Genomic DNA, 17,117 nt, shown 5'->3' with positions numbered 1-17,117 from the left:
CGGGTGTCAGTAACGATCCAACTCTTTCTGGTGTCGCCTCTTTCTTGAGGAAACTGTTACTCACATTGTGTGATTTTGAAGTGTTTTTTGCCTATAAGAAGAACTGCCACCTGCTACAAAAAAAAATCGTAGTTTCTACGAATTACACAGCTTAACTACGACGCTACAAAAGCGGGGTCAAAAATTACGATTTTCTGTTCTTTTAATTTATAATCCCAAGAACGCAAAAAAAAAAAAAAAAAAAAAAAAATAATTTGAATTTTGACATCTTGAAGTCAAATTATGTTTTTCGCAATCACGAGTGTGTGTATGTAGGCGTGTGTGTTTCTGTGTGGGGGGGGGTATGTGTTTGTGTGTAGGGGTTATGTGTGTGTAGGCTTGTGTGTTTGTGTCTGTGTGCTGGCATAAGTGTGTGGGTAGTTGTGTGTATGAATGTGTGTGGGGGGGAGGGGGTATGTGTGTGTAGGCATATGTCTTTGAGTCTGTGTGCAGGCATGAATGTGTGGGTAGTTGTGTGTATGTATGTGTTTGTGTGTGCGTGTGCGCATGCGTGTGTGTGTATGCGCGCGTGTGTGTGTATGCGCGTGTGTGTATGTATGCGCGTGTGTGTAGGACATGGACACAACCTGGAGACGGTTTTCGCTATAGGAGCAGCAGCTCAACGGTGATGCTGCAGAGGGTGCTGGTGGGAAAATAAAATGATTGGACGCCAAAAACTGTCAAGTGAGAACAATAAACTATCGTGATTGCTCAAAAAAAAAAACCCTGCTTGTAAACTAAACCGGTAAGTTCAGGAAATCAAATTTCTACACGTGTGCTGACGGTCTCTGCGCAACAAGCATAGCTCTTCGAAAGTTGCATGGTGTAAAGATGGATCAGTTTTTATATCGCGACGCTGATCCAGTCATTGAATCTACGGCAAAGAAGTCGAAAAACTGCTAAAAATTTCATGAATATAAATTGTTTTATTCCGTATTAATATTTTCTGTATTATATTTGAAATTTGTTAAGTATCATTGTTTTTATTCTTTATACTGTTGACAATTCATCACTGTCTAAATCTGCGGCAGCGGCCCCCCCCCCCCCCCGCAAAATGCTGCTACGATTTTGGATTTTCAAAAGTTGGCAGCTCTGCCTATAAGTTTGAATTTCTTGGTCGTCATTTGCTTGAACCATAGGAGATTCATAACATTCCTATTAGGTGTTCGTTGAATTTTGCTTCAGCTACTGGCTTGTTAAGACTTCTGTTTGGGGAATAGTACAATAGACCTCTGGTCGCCGTGCTTGGTTCTGTTGAACCCCCCTTTCTTTCATTTCATTTCACGGTTAAACGACATTCTAACGGAGTTTTTATTAAAAAGCCCACTTGAGGATACACACTAATGAAAAACCATATTCTTCAATTATTGTGAAAAGATATTTGCAAAGACTTTTGGGGCATCACACTAAAGTTAGAAAAATCACTCTTGTAATCATTGTAAGATGACATTTTCTCTGAGTTCAAGCTCAGAAAACATGTGAGGATACACACTAATTCTATTAAAATTACACTGTCAGAATTCAAGCTCAGAAAACATATGAGGATACACACTAATTGTGACTATTGTCTGATGACATTTTCTCTGAGTTCAAGTTCAGAAAAACATGTGAGGATACACACTAATTGTATTAAAATGAAACTCTCAGAATTCAAGCTCAAAAAACATGTGAGGATACACACTAATTGTGACTTGTCTGATAACATTTTCTGAGTTCAAGATCAGAAAAACATGTGAGGGTACGCACTAATTGTGACTGTTTTAGTCACAGAATTCAAACTCAAAAAACTATGTGAGGGTACGCACTAATTGTGACTATTGTCAGGTATCATTTGCTCTGAGCTCAAGCTCAGAAAAACATGTGAGGATACACACTAATTGTGACTGTTTTAAAATGACGATCTCAGAATTCAAGCTCAAAATACATGTGAGGATACACACTAATTGTGACTATTGTCTGATAATATTTTCTCTGAGTTGAAGCTCAGAAAAAACATGTGAGGATACACACTAATTGTGAGTTTTAAAATGACCCTCTCAGAATTCAAGCTCAAAAAACATCTGAGGATACACACTAATTGTGATTATTGTCTGATAACATTTTCTCTGAGTTTAAGCTCAGAAAAAACATGTGAGGATACATACTAATTGTGACTGTTTCAAAATGACAGTCTCAGAATTCAAACTCAAAAAATGTGTGAGGGTACACATTAATTGTGACTATTGTCAAATATCATTTGCTCTGAGCTCAAGCTCGGAAAAACATGTGAGGATACACACTAATTGTGACTGTTTTAAAATGACCCTCTCAGAATTCAAGCTCAGAAAACATCTGAGGATACACACTAATTGTGACTCTTGTCTAATAACATTTTCTCTTAGTTCAAGCTCAGAAAAACATGTGAGGATACACACTAATTGTGACTGTTTTAAAATGACAGTCTCAGAATTCAAAGTCAAAAAATATGTGAGGATACACACTAATTATGACTATTGTCAGCTATCATTTGCTCTGAGCTCAAGTTCAGAAAAACATGTGAGGATACACACTAATTGTGACTTAAAATGACACTACCAGAATTCAAAGCTCAAAAGATATGTGAGGATACACACTAATTGTGACCGTTGTAAAAAACACTTTCCCAGAGTTCAAGATCATGCTCTTGTGACTATTGTAAAAAAAACAACTATTCTCATCGTTCAAATTTGAATGCTCATTTGAGAGTGCACAGAACGCAAAGTAATAATTTATTGGTATAAACATTGGGAGAAATCAGGTTTCTTTCGCTAGTTTCACCCAGAACTTGTCAACCATTCGTCGTCGTTAAGTCATGTGACTTGAGATCATTGCACAAGACCAAGCTTTTGCTAAGCCGTTGAATGTACAGTTGAATGTAAATTTTTTTTTTCCTTTTTGAGGAGGTGACCCAGGGATTCGCCCCCCCCCCCCCCCTCCATCTCGGCGGCCGTAGATGGTTAACCCCTACATATATTTTCAGAAAAATCCTGAAACATGTCAACTTTAGTTTAGCTTTTTAAAACTTTTGAATTTTTGTAATTAAAATTCAAAATAAAAGAATGTATCTTATCCATATCTCCTCTAAATCCAAATTATCCAATAATTAGGGGTAAATTTTAGCCCGTTAAATGTGTTTGTTGCGGATAAAAAAAAAAAGCATGGTTTCGATATTTTTAATGTTCTAGCAATGTGCGAAATTTCAATCCAATCTGTGATTCACACTTGGGTAGGGTTACCTGTGGGTGCAATAAACTGGTTGATAAAATAAATTCATCTCGCCAGCGAGTGTAAGCAGCATGGTACGGTTCAACTCATGAAGGCAAAGCTTGTGTATTTTGCAGCAAGTTACTGCCCATGTGCAAAATTTTAAGGGGGGGGGGACGAGATCTTTTCCCCATAAAAACCAATTTCAGTACAGATTAGAGTTATTAAAATTTGACATTTTTGATAACTTATTCATTAATGGTGGAAAGGAAATGTTTTTGCATTTTTGCAAAAGAAAAAGTACTAAAAGCAAGGAAGTTCTAATTTCAGGGGGGGGGCTTGAGCCGCCACTTGCCCCCCCCCATATAGGCGCCCTTGTTACTGCCTCTAAGCCAGGGCTAAGCCGGAACTATCTTTACTAAGCTCAATTTCTGGATCCCTGTCCCTAGACGGTTCGGCCGATTTTCATGAAATTTGGCACAAAATTAGCAAGGGGTGTGCACCTCAAAGTGGTTTTTCTGAAAACTCGATTTTCTTCTTTATCTATTATTTCTTCTTATTTATTATTTAAGAACATTTTACCGAGCAAATTACAATAACATGGACGAGCAATCAACATAGCAAATTGGCCAGAAATTCATCATCCCAATTATTTGGTTAAAAATAAAATAATGTATTGATTCATCTAAATCCAAATTATCCAATAATTAGGGGTAAATTTCACCCTGTTAAATGTGTTTGTTGCGGATGATTAAAAAAAAAACGTGGGATCGAGGCGAACCAAGTGACCCTTTAATTTTCTACTACAAGCAAAGCCGTACGGTTAAAAAAACCTCTAGTATGTAATATATCAGACAACTAGTTTGTTATATCCAGAGACGGCAGTTTCGTTCTTAGAACTCTCCAGTTTGGAATTCTTCCTCCAGCTCGGTCATTCACTATTCCAAACAGAGGAGGTCTAGAACAAAAGTGCAGTTTCTGAATGCGATAACCGAGCTGTCTGGTACATTGCACCAAGTTCTGGCGAAGGGTCGGTAACTTACTGCTAAATACCCAGCATTGCCCTATTGAATTCAAAAAAAAAAAATGATAATAAAAAAACTAAAAAAAAAAAAAAAAACTCTTTTGTAACAAAATAAATGAAAAGGCAAAACAATCTTAGAATGATAAGTATATTAAGTAATTGACCAAACACTTAATTTTAATGTAATAAAAAAAACCGTGGGGTGCTGTCAATTTATATTTTTGCATGGACAACAAATGGAAGAAATTCAAGACAACTGATAAGACAAAACAGATTTTGTTTGATGCAGAAAAAACAAAGGTTTTATAATTTTTGCAAGCATTTTTTTATTTTAAAAAGAAATTTCTTTCTATTGTTGGATTTATGCCAAAATATTGATTAAAATTGGAATAAAATAACAATTAATAGTAAATTTGTCATCAGATCTGTTAGGGCCCAATACAGGCTGATTTTGCTACCGTTTTTCGGTACCTTCACAAAAATCCTGTTTTGAAATAGGTACTTTCACAAAAATCAAGTAATAAAATCAGGTAACTTCACAAAAACATCGAAAATTTCACAAAAATTAGCATTTTTAAATATAAAATTTGTTTCTCTGTTTAAAACAAAATTTACTCATAACATAAAATTCTAAGCAGGTTTATATGAACAATCGCTTAAATAGAAACTTTTTTGTAGTATTTCAACTCATTTTTAGCTGTTTCTCGCCTAAGTGTATTTATGCAATATTATCGCAATCTTTCAACATCTGTTTTGGGAAACTGTTTTTCTCATCATTTCCAATATTGTACACAGTACATAGCCCATTAAGCTGAAATTATGATGGTATTTTTGGTACTTCTTAGGTTTTTAGTCCCCCCCCCCCTCTCCAAAAAACGAAACCTGTTAAAAATAATGCTAGATGACATTTACACTTTTCAAACTAAAATTTCACTTGTTCTACTTCTCTTTTACAAAAATTAGGATGCCTCTAAAAGGTAGCGAGAAAAAAGTCCTGGATTGGCCCCTGTTTGTGGTCGAACATCTCGGAAAGAACAATCTTCTTTTGTGTAGTACTCTTCATATGTATATTTGTTTTTGTCTTTATGACTTCGCAACAACACAATGAAATCATCCAGTATGAGTATTGTAACAACTTTATTTCAGGAAACAGATTATCAAAATGATCAAAGCAAAAGCATTTTACAATGCATAAAACTAATGACAATTAAAAAATTAAAATTATAATTGTTCTACAAAACATAATCCATCACTGCAATTAATAAAAATAGATTTGTTACCTAATAACAACATCACAGTATTTGATTGATTATTTAATTAACAAACTTTTTTTCACTTCTGGGCAATTCCATGAAACTGACTTTTGGGAGAATATTTTTAAAACCTTTGACCAGGGGTGCCCATGTAAGGGAGGGGAGGGGGGGGGGTTCATGGCGCAGACTGGGCCATTACAATTTTTAGGAGGGGTGTTTAGAGGGGTATTTTTCCTTTTTTTAAGGGTGGGGGTCTTCGCGATATTTAGGGGGCAGGGGTGCCTTTGTTCTTAAGGGGGTGGACACCCCTGCCTTTTAGCAAAATAATCTGGCACAACATTGGCGATCCAAAATGTTATGTTTTTTTTTTTTTTTGGTGCATTGTGTTGTTATACTCATATATACATATATATCAAGAGAATCTATTGTATTTGCAAACGTGAATCTATCTTTGGAAAAATTAATTTGCGCTCAGTTCAATAGATGGCAGTACTTTACTGAAGGCTTCAAAAAATACAGACTTTTGTTCAAAATGTGCAGCATTTTATTTCTATTTTTTTTTTTAAATAAATTTTTAATTTTTAATCCATTTTTTGGAAAATAGTGCTCCACTGAAAGGGAATTTTACCATTGTCATACTCAGTGGCTACAAAACCTTTTTATTAGAAGTTGAAAATATATGTTTTGTATTACATGCTCATGCATAACAATTAAGTTCATTTTATTTACTACTAAACATTTGATTTTTGCATTAAAAAAAAATTGATGCACCAAAGGTTTAACTGATTTTATTGGAGTGAGTTTATTATTTCAATCACTTAATATGAGCCAAGTGCTAGGGCGAAGACTGCGGCATTGAAATTTTTAGAGAGGGTGAAGAGAGGTGTTTTGAGGGGTATTTTTCTCTTTTTTGGGGATCTTAATTTGGGGGGGGGGGGTACCCTGCCAAGTGCAATACACATTTTTTAAAAAATCTGATTAAAATTCGAGTCACCTACTGCAAAAAATGGAGTTGGGGGGGGGGGGGGTCCTGTCATTTTGTCACAACACATTAACTTTGATTACTTTTATCCAACGCTCAAGCAGTAATTCAAATGAAGTTTCTTTTAACAGATGAATAAAATTCAAATGTAATCGCAGAAATTTCGTTTTGTACTCAGAAGTACAAAAGCTTCATTGACCAAAAATTTCATTCTTACGTTTCGCAGAAAATAGCATTAAAATTGAAATTTTTTTTTTCTTTTTTTTTTTTTTTTTTTTGATACATTAATAGTTAATGATTGAAATGCATAGAAAAAAATCTCAATTTTAAGTGGTTACAGCACAATTATTTTCATTAAACTTTTGTCTTCATCCCCAAACGTCCTTCTGTCTTACACGGAATTGCCCTTATCACAGAGTAATATATCAGTAAAAACGAAAACGTCTTTTTTTTTCTAAACATTAAGAAATACAAACCCCTTAATTGGAATAATGTTTCTGCTTAACCATCAATAAATTCAGAAAGAATTAACTAGTACTGGAAACACACATATCACAGCTTTCAAATGAGACATTTAATGGTTACTAAATGATTTAAAATTCTACTTTGCTCTAAAAAATGTTTTTCCACCATTTAGTGAAAGTTAAACTAACAGTAACAAACAAAAGAAATGCAATAGCTTTAATTCATTTGTCAGATCTATTTCTCCATGTAAAAAAAAATATTTCTAAAATCTAATGCCATTTCAAAAAGGCAGAGCCAGCGTCAGAACTACGTAGAGTTGTCAAAGAACGATCTTTGTCGTCAAACTCAAACTAAAATGTAAACAGCAAGCCAGCTTTTACCAAAATAATATAAAAAGTATACAAAAGTATTTGAAAAAATATAAAATATGCTATCTTGAATAATAAATGCTCAAAAATTCATTCCTTATCAAAATAAAAAATAAAAGATAGAAAGGTACAAGAAATATTATTGATAATTTGTCAACGTTTACCAATCAAATAAAATATAAAACATTTTCATTCTGCACATCTCAATTGCATAAAACCATTTTCGAGTATTTACACTACAAAAATATTTTGATTATGGCACTTTTTTTGAAAACAGGAACGGTTCATTGCATTTTGGTGATAGCCAAACAGTCCAATATACAAAGTTAAAACAATATTTAAATTTTACCTTGAGTTATAAGTAAATTTTCAATTTCAACTGAATTATCAACATGTATGTGCAATCGGTATCAACACACACGAGACTTTAAAGTTCAAACACAAGTTATGCTTTGAAAATGCAGGGAAACTTTTCCATTACAGGTACCTCACACAGTTTGGCGACTTATTTTGGCGAAAAAAGAAAGAGTGGCGCCATGTTTGCTCCTTTATTTCTGGTTTTGCAGTTTAATGAAACTTTTTATGTGGACTCGTTATTTAATGTTCAAATGAATGTGTATTAATGACTTGATATATTTATTTGATGCATTATTTGACATTTAAGTGGAGGTTTTAATGCTTATTAGTGGCTTGATATATCTTTAGGCAGATTATTTAAGGTTTTAATGAAACTTTAAATGTTTATTAATGGCTCAATATATTTACTAAGTAGATTATTTAACGGCAGATTATTTTGCATTTTAATGGCTTCATTTGGTGTGTAATTTTACATTTTAACGGAACTTTAATGCTAATTTGTGACTCGGTATATTTATTTGGCAGGTTATTTAGCGTTAAAATGGATTTTTTAATGTTTATTATTGGGTCCAGAGTTTTTTTTTGGCAAATTAATTAAATATTAAATAGAGCTTTCTTTCTTCCTTTTTTCTTTTTTTTTTTTGTAGTTGGCGAGAAATCCAATTATTTTTTATTTAATGGCTTTATTTGGTTATTTAGTTGGTAATTTTTCATTTTAATGGAACTTTAATGTCAATTTATGACTCGATACATTTATTTGGCAGGTTATTTAGTGGTTAAATGGATTTATTAATGTTTATATGTCTATTATGACTTTACACATTTATTTGGCAGATTAATTACAGTTAAAATATTTTTCTTTTTTTTTGTAGTTGGCGAGAAATCCATTTATTTGTGTTATTTAATGGCTTGTTTTTAATTAGGCAGATTATTTTGCATTTTTTATGTCTTCATTTGGTGTGTAATTTTTCATTTTAATGGAATTTGAGTGTTTATTTAAGACTCTATGTATTTATTTGGCAGATTATTTCACTTTTAAATGGAACTTTCAATTGTTTTCGTTGTTGACGAATTACTATAATCAAGTTATTTGAGTTACTTAATGGCTGGTCTTTTAATTGGCAGATAACTTTATTTTTTAATTGCTATATTAAGTTGATAAGCAACTTAATATAGCGTTATTTAGCATTTAAATAGATATTTTAATGTTTATTATTAGCTTCATATATTTATTTGGTAGTAGTTGAAATGGAGCTTTCATTTTTTTTCTTTTTGTAGTTGGCGAGAAATCTAATTTTTTGTATTATTGTTGTGTTATATTTTTGTGTTTTGTATTGTGTTATGTGTGTGTGTCTTGTTTTTTATTTAGCAGATAATTATGCAATTAAAAAGTAAAGAAAGTATTTTTGGAAGTTATTATTTCATTTTAATGGAACTTCTATTTTTTTTTTTAATTTAAAATGTTGTCTTTATGACAAAAGTTTCAACCTAAAAAAACTAACGAATGGTTATTGCAAAAGCTTTTGTGAAACTTTGCAATGCAAAAAACTAAAAACAATCACCAATTTTTGAAACGCCCCAATGGATGTACCTTTAATGAAAAAGTACCGAAGCAAAAAAATGGCAAATCAGTCACATAAACTCATGCACGTCATAGATAAAATGTTTCAGTCACGAATGTTTTATTCCAATGTCAGGGTGCACACCCAGTAAAAGTCCACGTAAAATTGTTCGACATAGACGGACAACGGGAGTCCGTTAGTTCAGTGTCCTAAAACGGAAGCCAGCAAGGCCATCCTCACGTATTCTCCGTATTCTGCTTGCCTGAAGTAGACTGCTCGAGGATCACGGTCAAAGTCAGCACTGGAAAAAGAAAAAAGACAAGGCATTGACAACGGGGATGTACAGATATGCAAATTGGCCAATCATTTACAGATTTACACTTCTCCTGATTATCCGTGCTAGTTGATGCACTGGTGTACACGGATATTCGAAAAACACGGATAATCCGAAAATGACTAAGCAAATAGAAAAATGAGTATTTGGAGGCTATAAGTGCACATGGTGGTACTTAAATACTTCAGGTTTAATTACAGTACTCTACAAATACAAAAAGGAATACATTAGTACTGGTAATGAAATATGAATTAATTTTAAATTTTTTAATTTAAATTTTTGGCAGCATGGATAATCCACAAACCGGATAATTCGCACACAGATAATCGGGAGTACCAAGTAAAAACGCAATAAATAAATGAATAAATAAATAAATAAGCAAAACAATCAAACTGTACTCCCGATTATCCGTGCTAGTTAATGCCCGGGTATACACGGATAATCGAAAAACGGATAATCCGAAAATGACCTAGCAAAAAGAAAAGTGTGTATTTGGAGGCTATAAGTAATGTATGCAGTAGTAAATAACATACTTTGGGTTTAATTACGATACTATACTAATACAAAAAGTAAAACAGTAGTACCAGTAATGAAATATGTAATAAAATTTGGCATAATGTTTAGCTTTAATTAATTCTAAATTTTTTAATTTAAATTTTTGGCTGCACGGATAATCCGCACACAGATAATCGGAAGTACAGAGTAAAAGCGCAATAAATAAATAAATGAATGAATAAATAAATAAGCAAAACAATTACACTGTACTCCCGATTATCCGTGCTAATTAATGCAAGGGTGAACACGGATAATCCGAATATAACCAAGCAAGCAGAAAAGTGTGTATTTGGAGGCTATGAGTAAAGCACACGGTGGTACATAAAATACTTCGGGTTTAATTACGATACTATACTAATACAAAAAGTAAAACATCAGTACCAGTAATGAAATATGTAATAAAATTTAGCATAATGATTAGCTTTAATTAATTTTAAATTTTTTAATTTAAATTTTTTGGCTGCACGGATAATTTGCACAAGGATAATCGGGAGTACAGAGTAAAAGCGCAGTAAATAAATAAGAAAAACAATTACACTGTACTCCCGATAATCCGTGCTAATTGATGCAAGGTTGCACGGATAATCGAAAAACGGATAATCCAAATATAACCAAGCAAGCAGAAAAGTGTGTATTTGGAGGCTATGAGTAATGTACACAGTGGTATTTAAATTAGGATACTATACTAATGCAAAAAGTAAAACATTAGCACTGGTAATGAAATATGTAATAAAATTTGGTATAATGATTAGCTTCAATTAATTTTAAATTTTTTAATTTAAATAAAAGCGCAATAAATGAATAAATAAATAAACAAAACAATTACACTGTACTCCCGATTATCCATGCTAATTAATGCACGGGTGAACACGGATAATCCAAAAATGTCCAAGCAAGCAGAAAAGTGTGTATTTGGAGGCTATAAAGTAATGTACACAGTGGTAGACAAAATACTTCAGGTTTAACTACAATACTCTACAAATACAAAAAGGAATACATTAGTACTAGTAATGAAATATGTAATAAAATTTGGCATAATGTTTAGCTTTAATTAATTTTAAATTGTTTAATTTTAATTTTTGGCAGCACGGATAATCTGCAAACCGTATAATCCGCACACAGATAATCGGGAATACCAAGCAAATAACCAGCGCAATAAAGAAATAAATGAATAAATAAATAAGCAAAACAATTATACTGTGCTACCGATTATCCGTGCTAATTAATGCAAGGATGTACACGGATAATCGAAAAACGGATAATCCGAAGATGACCAAGCAAGCAGAAAAGTGCGTATTTGGAGGCTATAAGTAAAGCACACGGTGGTATATAAAATACTTCGGGTTTAATTTCGATACTATACTAATACAAAAAGGAATACATCAGTACTAGTAATGAAATATGTAATAAAATTTGGTGTAATTTTTAGCTTTAGTTAATTTTTAAATTTAAACTTTTGGCTGCACCGATGATTGGGAGTACAATGCATTCTCAAATGATGATTGGCCGATACTAATTCATTGGCTGCAACTTTACTATGACAATACAGATTTTTAATACCATAATTTCGCTAGAAACCTTAGCATTAATTAAAATTTAGACTTGTCAAAATAAGTTAACAGTTTAATTCTGTTTGTGATGATTTATTTTTCTCCATTAAATATTTTAAAATATAAACAAATAGGTAAAAAAAGAAAAATTAAGATAGACAGAAAAAGGTAAAAATATTCCAACCGCACTACGAAAAACCACACAAGTACCCAAAAATAAATCATGCTACAAAAGTATAAGAATTGAGGGGGGGGGCATACATTGAATAAAATAATAAAAATGGAAGCCAAACTGTAGAAAAAAAAGGAATAGTTTTAATATCGATTAAGGATTCTGTATTTGTTTTCATCAATATTTGGAGGAGTAGTTCAAAGCAATTCAAGATCGTTAAATAAGTTCGAAACAATTCCTCAAAATATAGAAATATTAGAAAAATGAAGATGCTTGCTTAGCCAATGAACTGCTAAACAGCAGCTTACCTGATTTCGTCCACTCGGGGCAGGGGATGCATGACAATCATCTTCTTCTTGGCATTCGTCATCAGCGCAGTCGTTACCACAAAATGCCCACATGCCTGCAAGAGGGAAAATGTTAAAGAAAAAAGCGATAACGATGAGACACTTTAAACCACGGTTTAAAAAAAAAAAAATTTTTTTTTGAAAAAGCCAAGCCCAAATTGTTTTTTTTTAATCAATTACTCAGAGTTTTTTGGGTTCTTTCAAGAATAATTTTTATTCCAATCCCAATTTAAACATTGACTAAATGCCCATATGCCTGCAAGAGAGAAAATGTTGTAGAAAAAAGCGATAACAATGAAATACTTTAAATCAGGGTTTGAAAAAAAAAAAACCAGGGTTTTTTTTTCTGAAAAAGCCCAGCCTACCTCGTGTTTTTTATCAACTACCTGGGTTCTTTCAAGAATAATTTTTATCCCAATCCCAATTTAAACATTGACTAAATGCCCATATGCCTGCAAGAGAGAAAATGTTGTAGAAAAAAGCGATAACAATGAAATACTTTAAATCAGGGTTTGAAAAAAAAAAAAAAAAACCAGGGTTTTTTTTTTCTGAAAAAGCCCAGCCTACCTCGTGTTTTTTATCAACTACCTGGGTTCTTTCAAGAATAATTTTTATCCCAATCCCAATTTAAACATTGACTAAATGCCCATATGCCTGCAAGAGAGAAAATGTTGTAGAAAAAAGCGATAACAATGAAATACTTTAAATCAGGGTTTGAAAAAAAAAACCAGGGTTTTTTTTTTCTGAAAAAAGCCCAGCCTACCTCATGTTTTTTATCAACTACCTGGGGTTTTTCAAGAATCATTTTAATCCCAATCCCTATTTAAACATTGACAAAATGTCCACATGCCTGTGAGACAGAAAATATTGCAGAAAAAAGCGATAACAACAAAACACTTTAAACTAGCGTTTCGAAAACAAAAAAAAAAAAAAAAAACTTTTTTTTTAAAGTCTAGCTTACCAGTTTTTTTTTTATTTTACTTATTACCCAGGCTTTTCCATGGGTTTTCAAGTATCATTTTAGTCTCAATCCCTATTTAAACATCATACCAAACTACTGCTTGGCTGCTTTTACATTGCAAGGAACAATATATACAGTAGAATCTCTCAATAAGTGACAATGAGGGGACTGGACATTTCGCCCCTTAAGTACAGGGTATTCTTTGGAGGTATTTGAGTTGAAGCATGTAGAGTATGCTCTGTATAAATTTACATTAAAAAAAAAAATAAGATAAAATACTGAAAGTGTTTTATCCTCATATACCCCAAAGCAGAATACTACTAAATTTGCGATGTACGTCGCAGAACATATGCCTGAGCAGCAGAACAATTGTTTAAATGTGAGAGGAAAACTGACAAATTTTCTGCAGAAATTCTGTAAATTTCTGCAGAAATCGCGGTGCCGAAAATCTGCAGAAACTGCGGTGCAGAAAATTGCAGAAAGTGCGGTGAAGAAACTATGTAGAAACTGCAGATTTTCTACACGTATCTTCCAACTCAAGATAGAATTTTGCAGAAGTTCTGCATAATTCTTAAAATTAGAAGAAAATCTAAAATTCTTGCAAATTACGATAATTTGGCGGAAAGCTCGCGATGTTGAATTCGATAAGTCCTTTGTAGCACTTTCCCAATCGATCTTCATCCATTTCATTTTCCGCCACACACGTATGTTTTGGAAACATGCCAACATTGAAACACGTCCATCGCCAGAAATTGCGTGTCAGATTTGAGATTTCAATCCCTTTGCATCCAGAAAATATTTCAAATATTTAGAAAGTTTTGAAGTGTTTTATTATATACAACCAAAACTCTACTCATTTCATTTATTATTTCAGTAATTTTTTTATTTAAAAGCATTATTTTAATTACTCTTTCATGCCATGCAAAATTAACCAAAAAAATGTGGTTTGATACCTAGGTTCAGATTTTTAGAAACTTTGTATCTTTGCTCTTTCTATGCATTTTAGAAAGCATATAAATTATTTTTGGAGAATCTCAATCGGTTTAGGTTTGACACCTTGTTAAAGTTTTTCTTTGATTTTATAGTTTTCATGATCAACTAATTTTACAAATTCAGTGCTCTTTAATTAGTCATTTAGAAGTTTCCGGAAATATCTCTCATTTCCACAGAAATAAATAGCAACAGTCCAGTTATATATATATATAAAAAAACTCCTATATGAAACGATTTTGATTTTTGGCACGCAATTTGTGGAAAATGTCACGTTTTTTCACGTACAATGCTTGAAGTACTTGCAGAACAATTTTGGTCAAATGATTTTACGTTGCAGAACATTGTAAAGTATTCTGCTTTGGGGCTCATATATATAATAGCAAATGATAGAGTAACGCTCCTGACGTTACAAACAATGAAACTCGCTCCACGGCATGATTTTCGGTAATGTTTGACATGCAGGGAACGGCTTTATCGTGACAAGGCTGAACTGGATCCGGTAACTCAACTGTTTCACTGGTTACAACCAACGATCAAATCAAAAGAAGAATTTTGGCAGCGTATTGGGGTATGATACAAGAATGAACCTTCAACCCCCCCCCCCCCCGCATTCCCCTTGAAAAATCCTATGTGTGCCACTGATTTTTAATATGAAATATATGCTGGAAACAAAACCACTTTCCTGAGATAGAGTGTTTTTTTCAAGTGGGCGCACCCAAAAAAGACCCTGGTGGGCTTTTTCGGGCTGGATCTGGTTTGGCGAACCCTCCTTCAAACGGAACAAACAGGGATGCCCACTGGGGGGGGGGGGATTATGGCGCAAGTTGCAGCATAAAAATTTTTGGGGAGATTTTTTTAAAAAAAATTTTAATTTATTTATTTAAGTTTATTGATTTATTTAAATTTAAATTATTTATTTTATTTTATTGTGTTTATATTTCATTTATTTATTTAGTGTGTGTGTATGTGATTGGTGTAGCACAGAACATTTCAAGTAAAATAATAAAAATATATAAATAAATAAATATTTCAAAAATAAATAAAATGAAACAGCGAGCTAAAAAATTAAAAAGGACAAGATGGTTGTACTTTTTTTTTGAGGGGGGGGGGGGGTGCGCAGGAGGGGGGATTTTAATTTTTTTTTGTTTATTTATTTAAGTTTATTGATTTATTTTATTTTAAATTATTTATTTCATTCTGTTTATATTTCATTTCACTTATTTATTTAGTAAGTGTGTATGTCATTGGTGTAGCACAGAACTTTTTAAATAAAATAATAATAATAATAATAAATGAAAATAAATAAACGAGTAAAAAATATTTTAAAAATAAAAAGCGAGCTATATAATAAAAAAAAGAAAACACTGTTGGATTTTTTTGGGGGGGGGGGGGGAATTGCACCATTGAAGTTGGGGGGAATGAGCACCCCTGGGAACAAATACCTTACCTTTTTGTAATCCGCTTCATTCTGGAACCTCTCTCGCTGGATTCGCGTCATGTAAAGGACATCAGTTTCGGGCAAAACCTTTTCCAGGCTGCTGTGCTCTTTCTGAAAGCAATAAAATAAGTTTTAAATCTATGTAGTGAAAGATTTACTCTGCTTTAGGCGTGTCCTATTCAGTAATACAGTGTTTTCATGGTGTACAGTACATACTTGCCAACTCTACTGTTTTTTACAGGAGACTCCCGTTTCTTGCTTCCATCTCCCAATTTCCCGTTTTTAACGATTTTCTCCCGTTTTTGAAGTTTCTTCAGTCAATCATCAAAAAGTTTCACTTTTTTCTCAATAGATGGCGCCCTTTTCTACTCTACCAATGTCAGGGAATAAGAATTTTTCCAATTAATAACTCATTTAGTAAAAATAAATTTTTTAGAAGCTTTTCACATTGCATGTGCAATGAAGCACGTGCTTTGCCGAAAATGGCAGCAGATTTCAATCCTTTTTCATCTTGAAATTATTTCAATTATTTTTAATGTTTGAAGTTATTTTAACATGTGCTAGACTATGCCTGCTTATTGTATATTTTATTTTCATTATATATTGATTTCCTTTTTTTTTTTTGGATTTTAGTAATTAAATTTTTGCAGCTACTTTTCTGGCAGAGACTGGAGAATGTATGAAACTTTAAGCAAATTCACTCCTTATTATTTAGTTTTTCCTTTGCAGTATATTTTTCTTGCTACTACCAATTTGCTTACATCTGCAAAAAATTCCCATTTGACTTTAAATTTAGTAAATCACCTATATACCTCTAGTAAAATCTCCTGTTTTTTTTCCTTCGGAGCGTTGGCAAAGTATGAACAGGGGTAGACGTGATCGACTTGTCACATATAGGACATTTTCCACAAAAAAATATAGGACACATTATGTGAATAGTTTCGCTATGAAAAAATAAATAATACATACATATATTATTTATTTATTCTTGATCAATGATTTTGTTAAAAAAAACCCCTCAAACAAAATTATAACTTACACCTGAAATGACTTTCCTGTAGTTGAAAGAATAATTTTTGAAAAAAGTGTACTTTGTAGAAAAAAAAAAAAAAAAGAACAAAGTGAAATTTATTGATAATTAATACAGCAACTCACAATTTTTGCAGGGATAGAAGTGTCACAAAACATAGCTTATATAAATAAATAAAAAACCGTCTTTGTGTTGAGAACTAACAGGAAATAACCAATGCTTTGTAGCACAAATATACAGATATTTTGTTCTATAAAAATTCCTCAAAAAGAAAAAGATTGCAAAAAGATTATTAGAACATTCCGATCAGAAAAATGCACTGAACACACAAAAATATACCCGCCGAAAAACAAAAACCAGAAAAAAAAAAAACCACGCTGGAAAACAAAACAAAACGGCTGTTGCCAAACGCAAAATTCTAAAACTAACTTCAGAATTCGTTCTCGAAACTCCACCCCACTACAG

General features: G+C 32.5%; 1 protein-coding gene across 1 annotated transcript in view; it reads right to left on the bottom strand.

The window, feature by feature from the left end:
- Positions 1-5,313: 5,313 nt before the first annotated feature.
- Positions 5,314-17,117, bottom strand: part of LOC129233130 (CAD protein-like) — a 90,671-nt gene continuing 78,867 nt past the window's right edge. The window contains exons 18-20 of the mRNA XM_054867193.1: positions 15,632-15,733; positions 12,192-12,286; positions 5,314-9,573 (exon numbers count right to left, since the gene is read on the bottom strand). Of these exons, the coding sequence (XP_054723168.1) occupies positions 9,474-9,573; positions 12,192-12,286; positions 15,632-15,733 (297 nt within the window). The 3' untranslated portion in view covers positions 5,314-9,473. The remainder of the gene's footprint in view (positions 9,574-12,191; positions 12,287-15,631; positions 15,734-17,117) is intronic.

This window comes from Uloborus diversus, unplaced genomic scaffold (genome assembly GCF_026930045.1).
Source record: "Uloborus diversus isolate 005 unplaced genomic scaffold, Udiv.v.3.1 scaffold_18, whole genome shotgun sequence".
NCBI lineage: Eukaryota > Metazoa > Arthropoda > Arachnida > Araneae > Uloboridae > Uloborus > Uloborus diversus.
The sequence above is the reverse complement of the archived record's forward strand: the minus strand, read 5'-3'. Positions and strand labels throughout refer to the sequence as shown.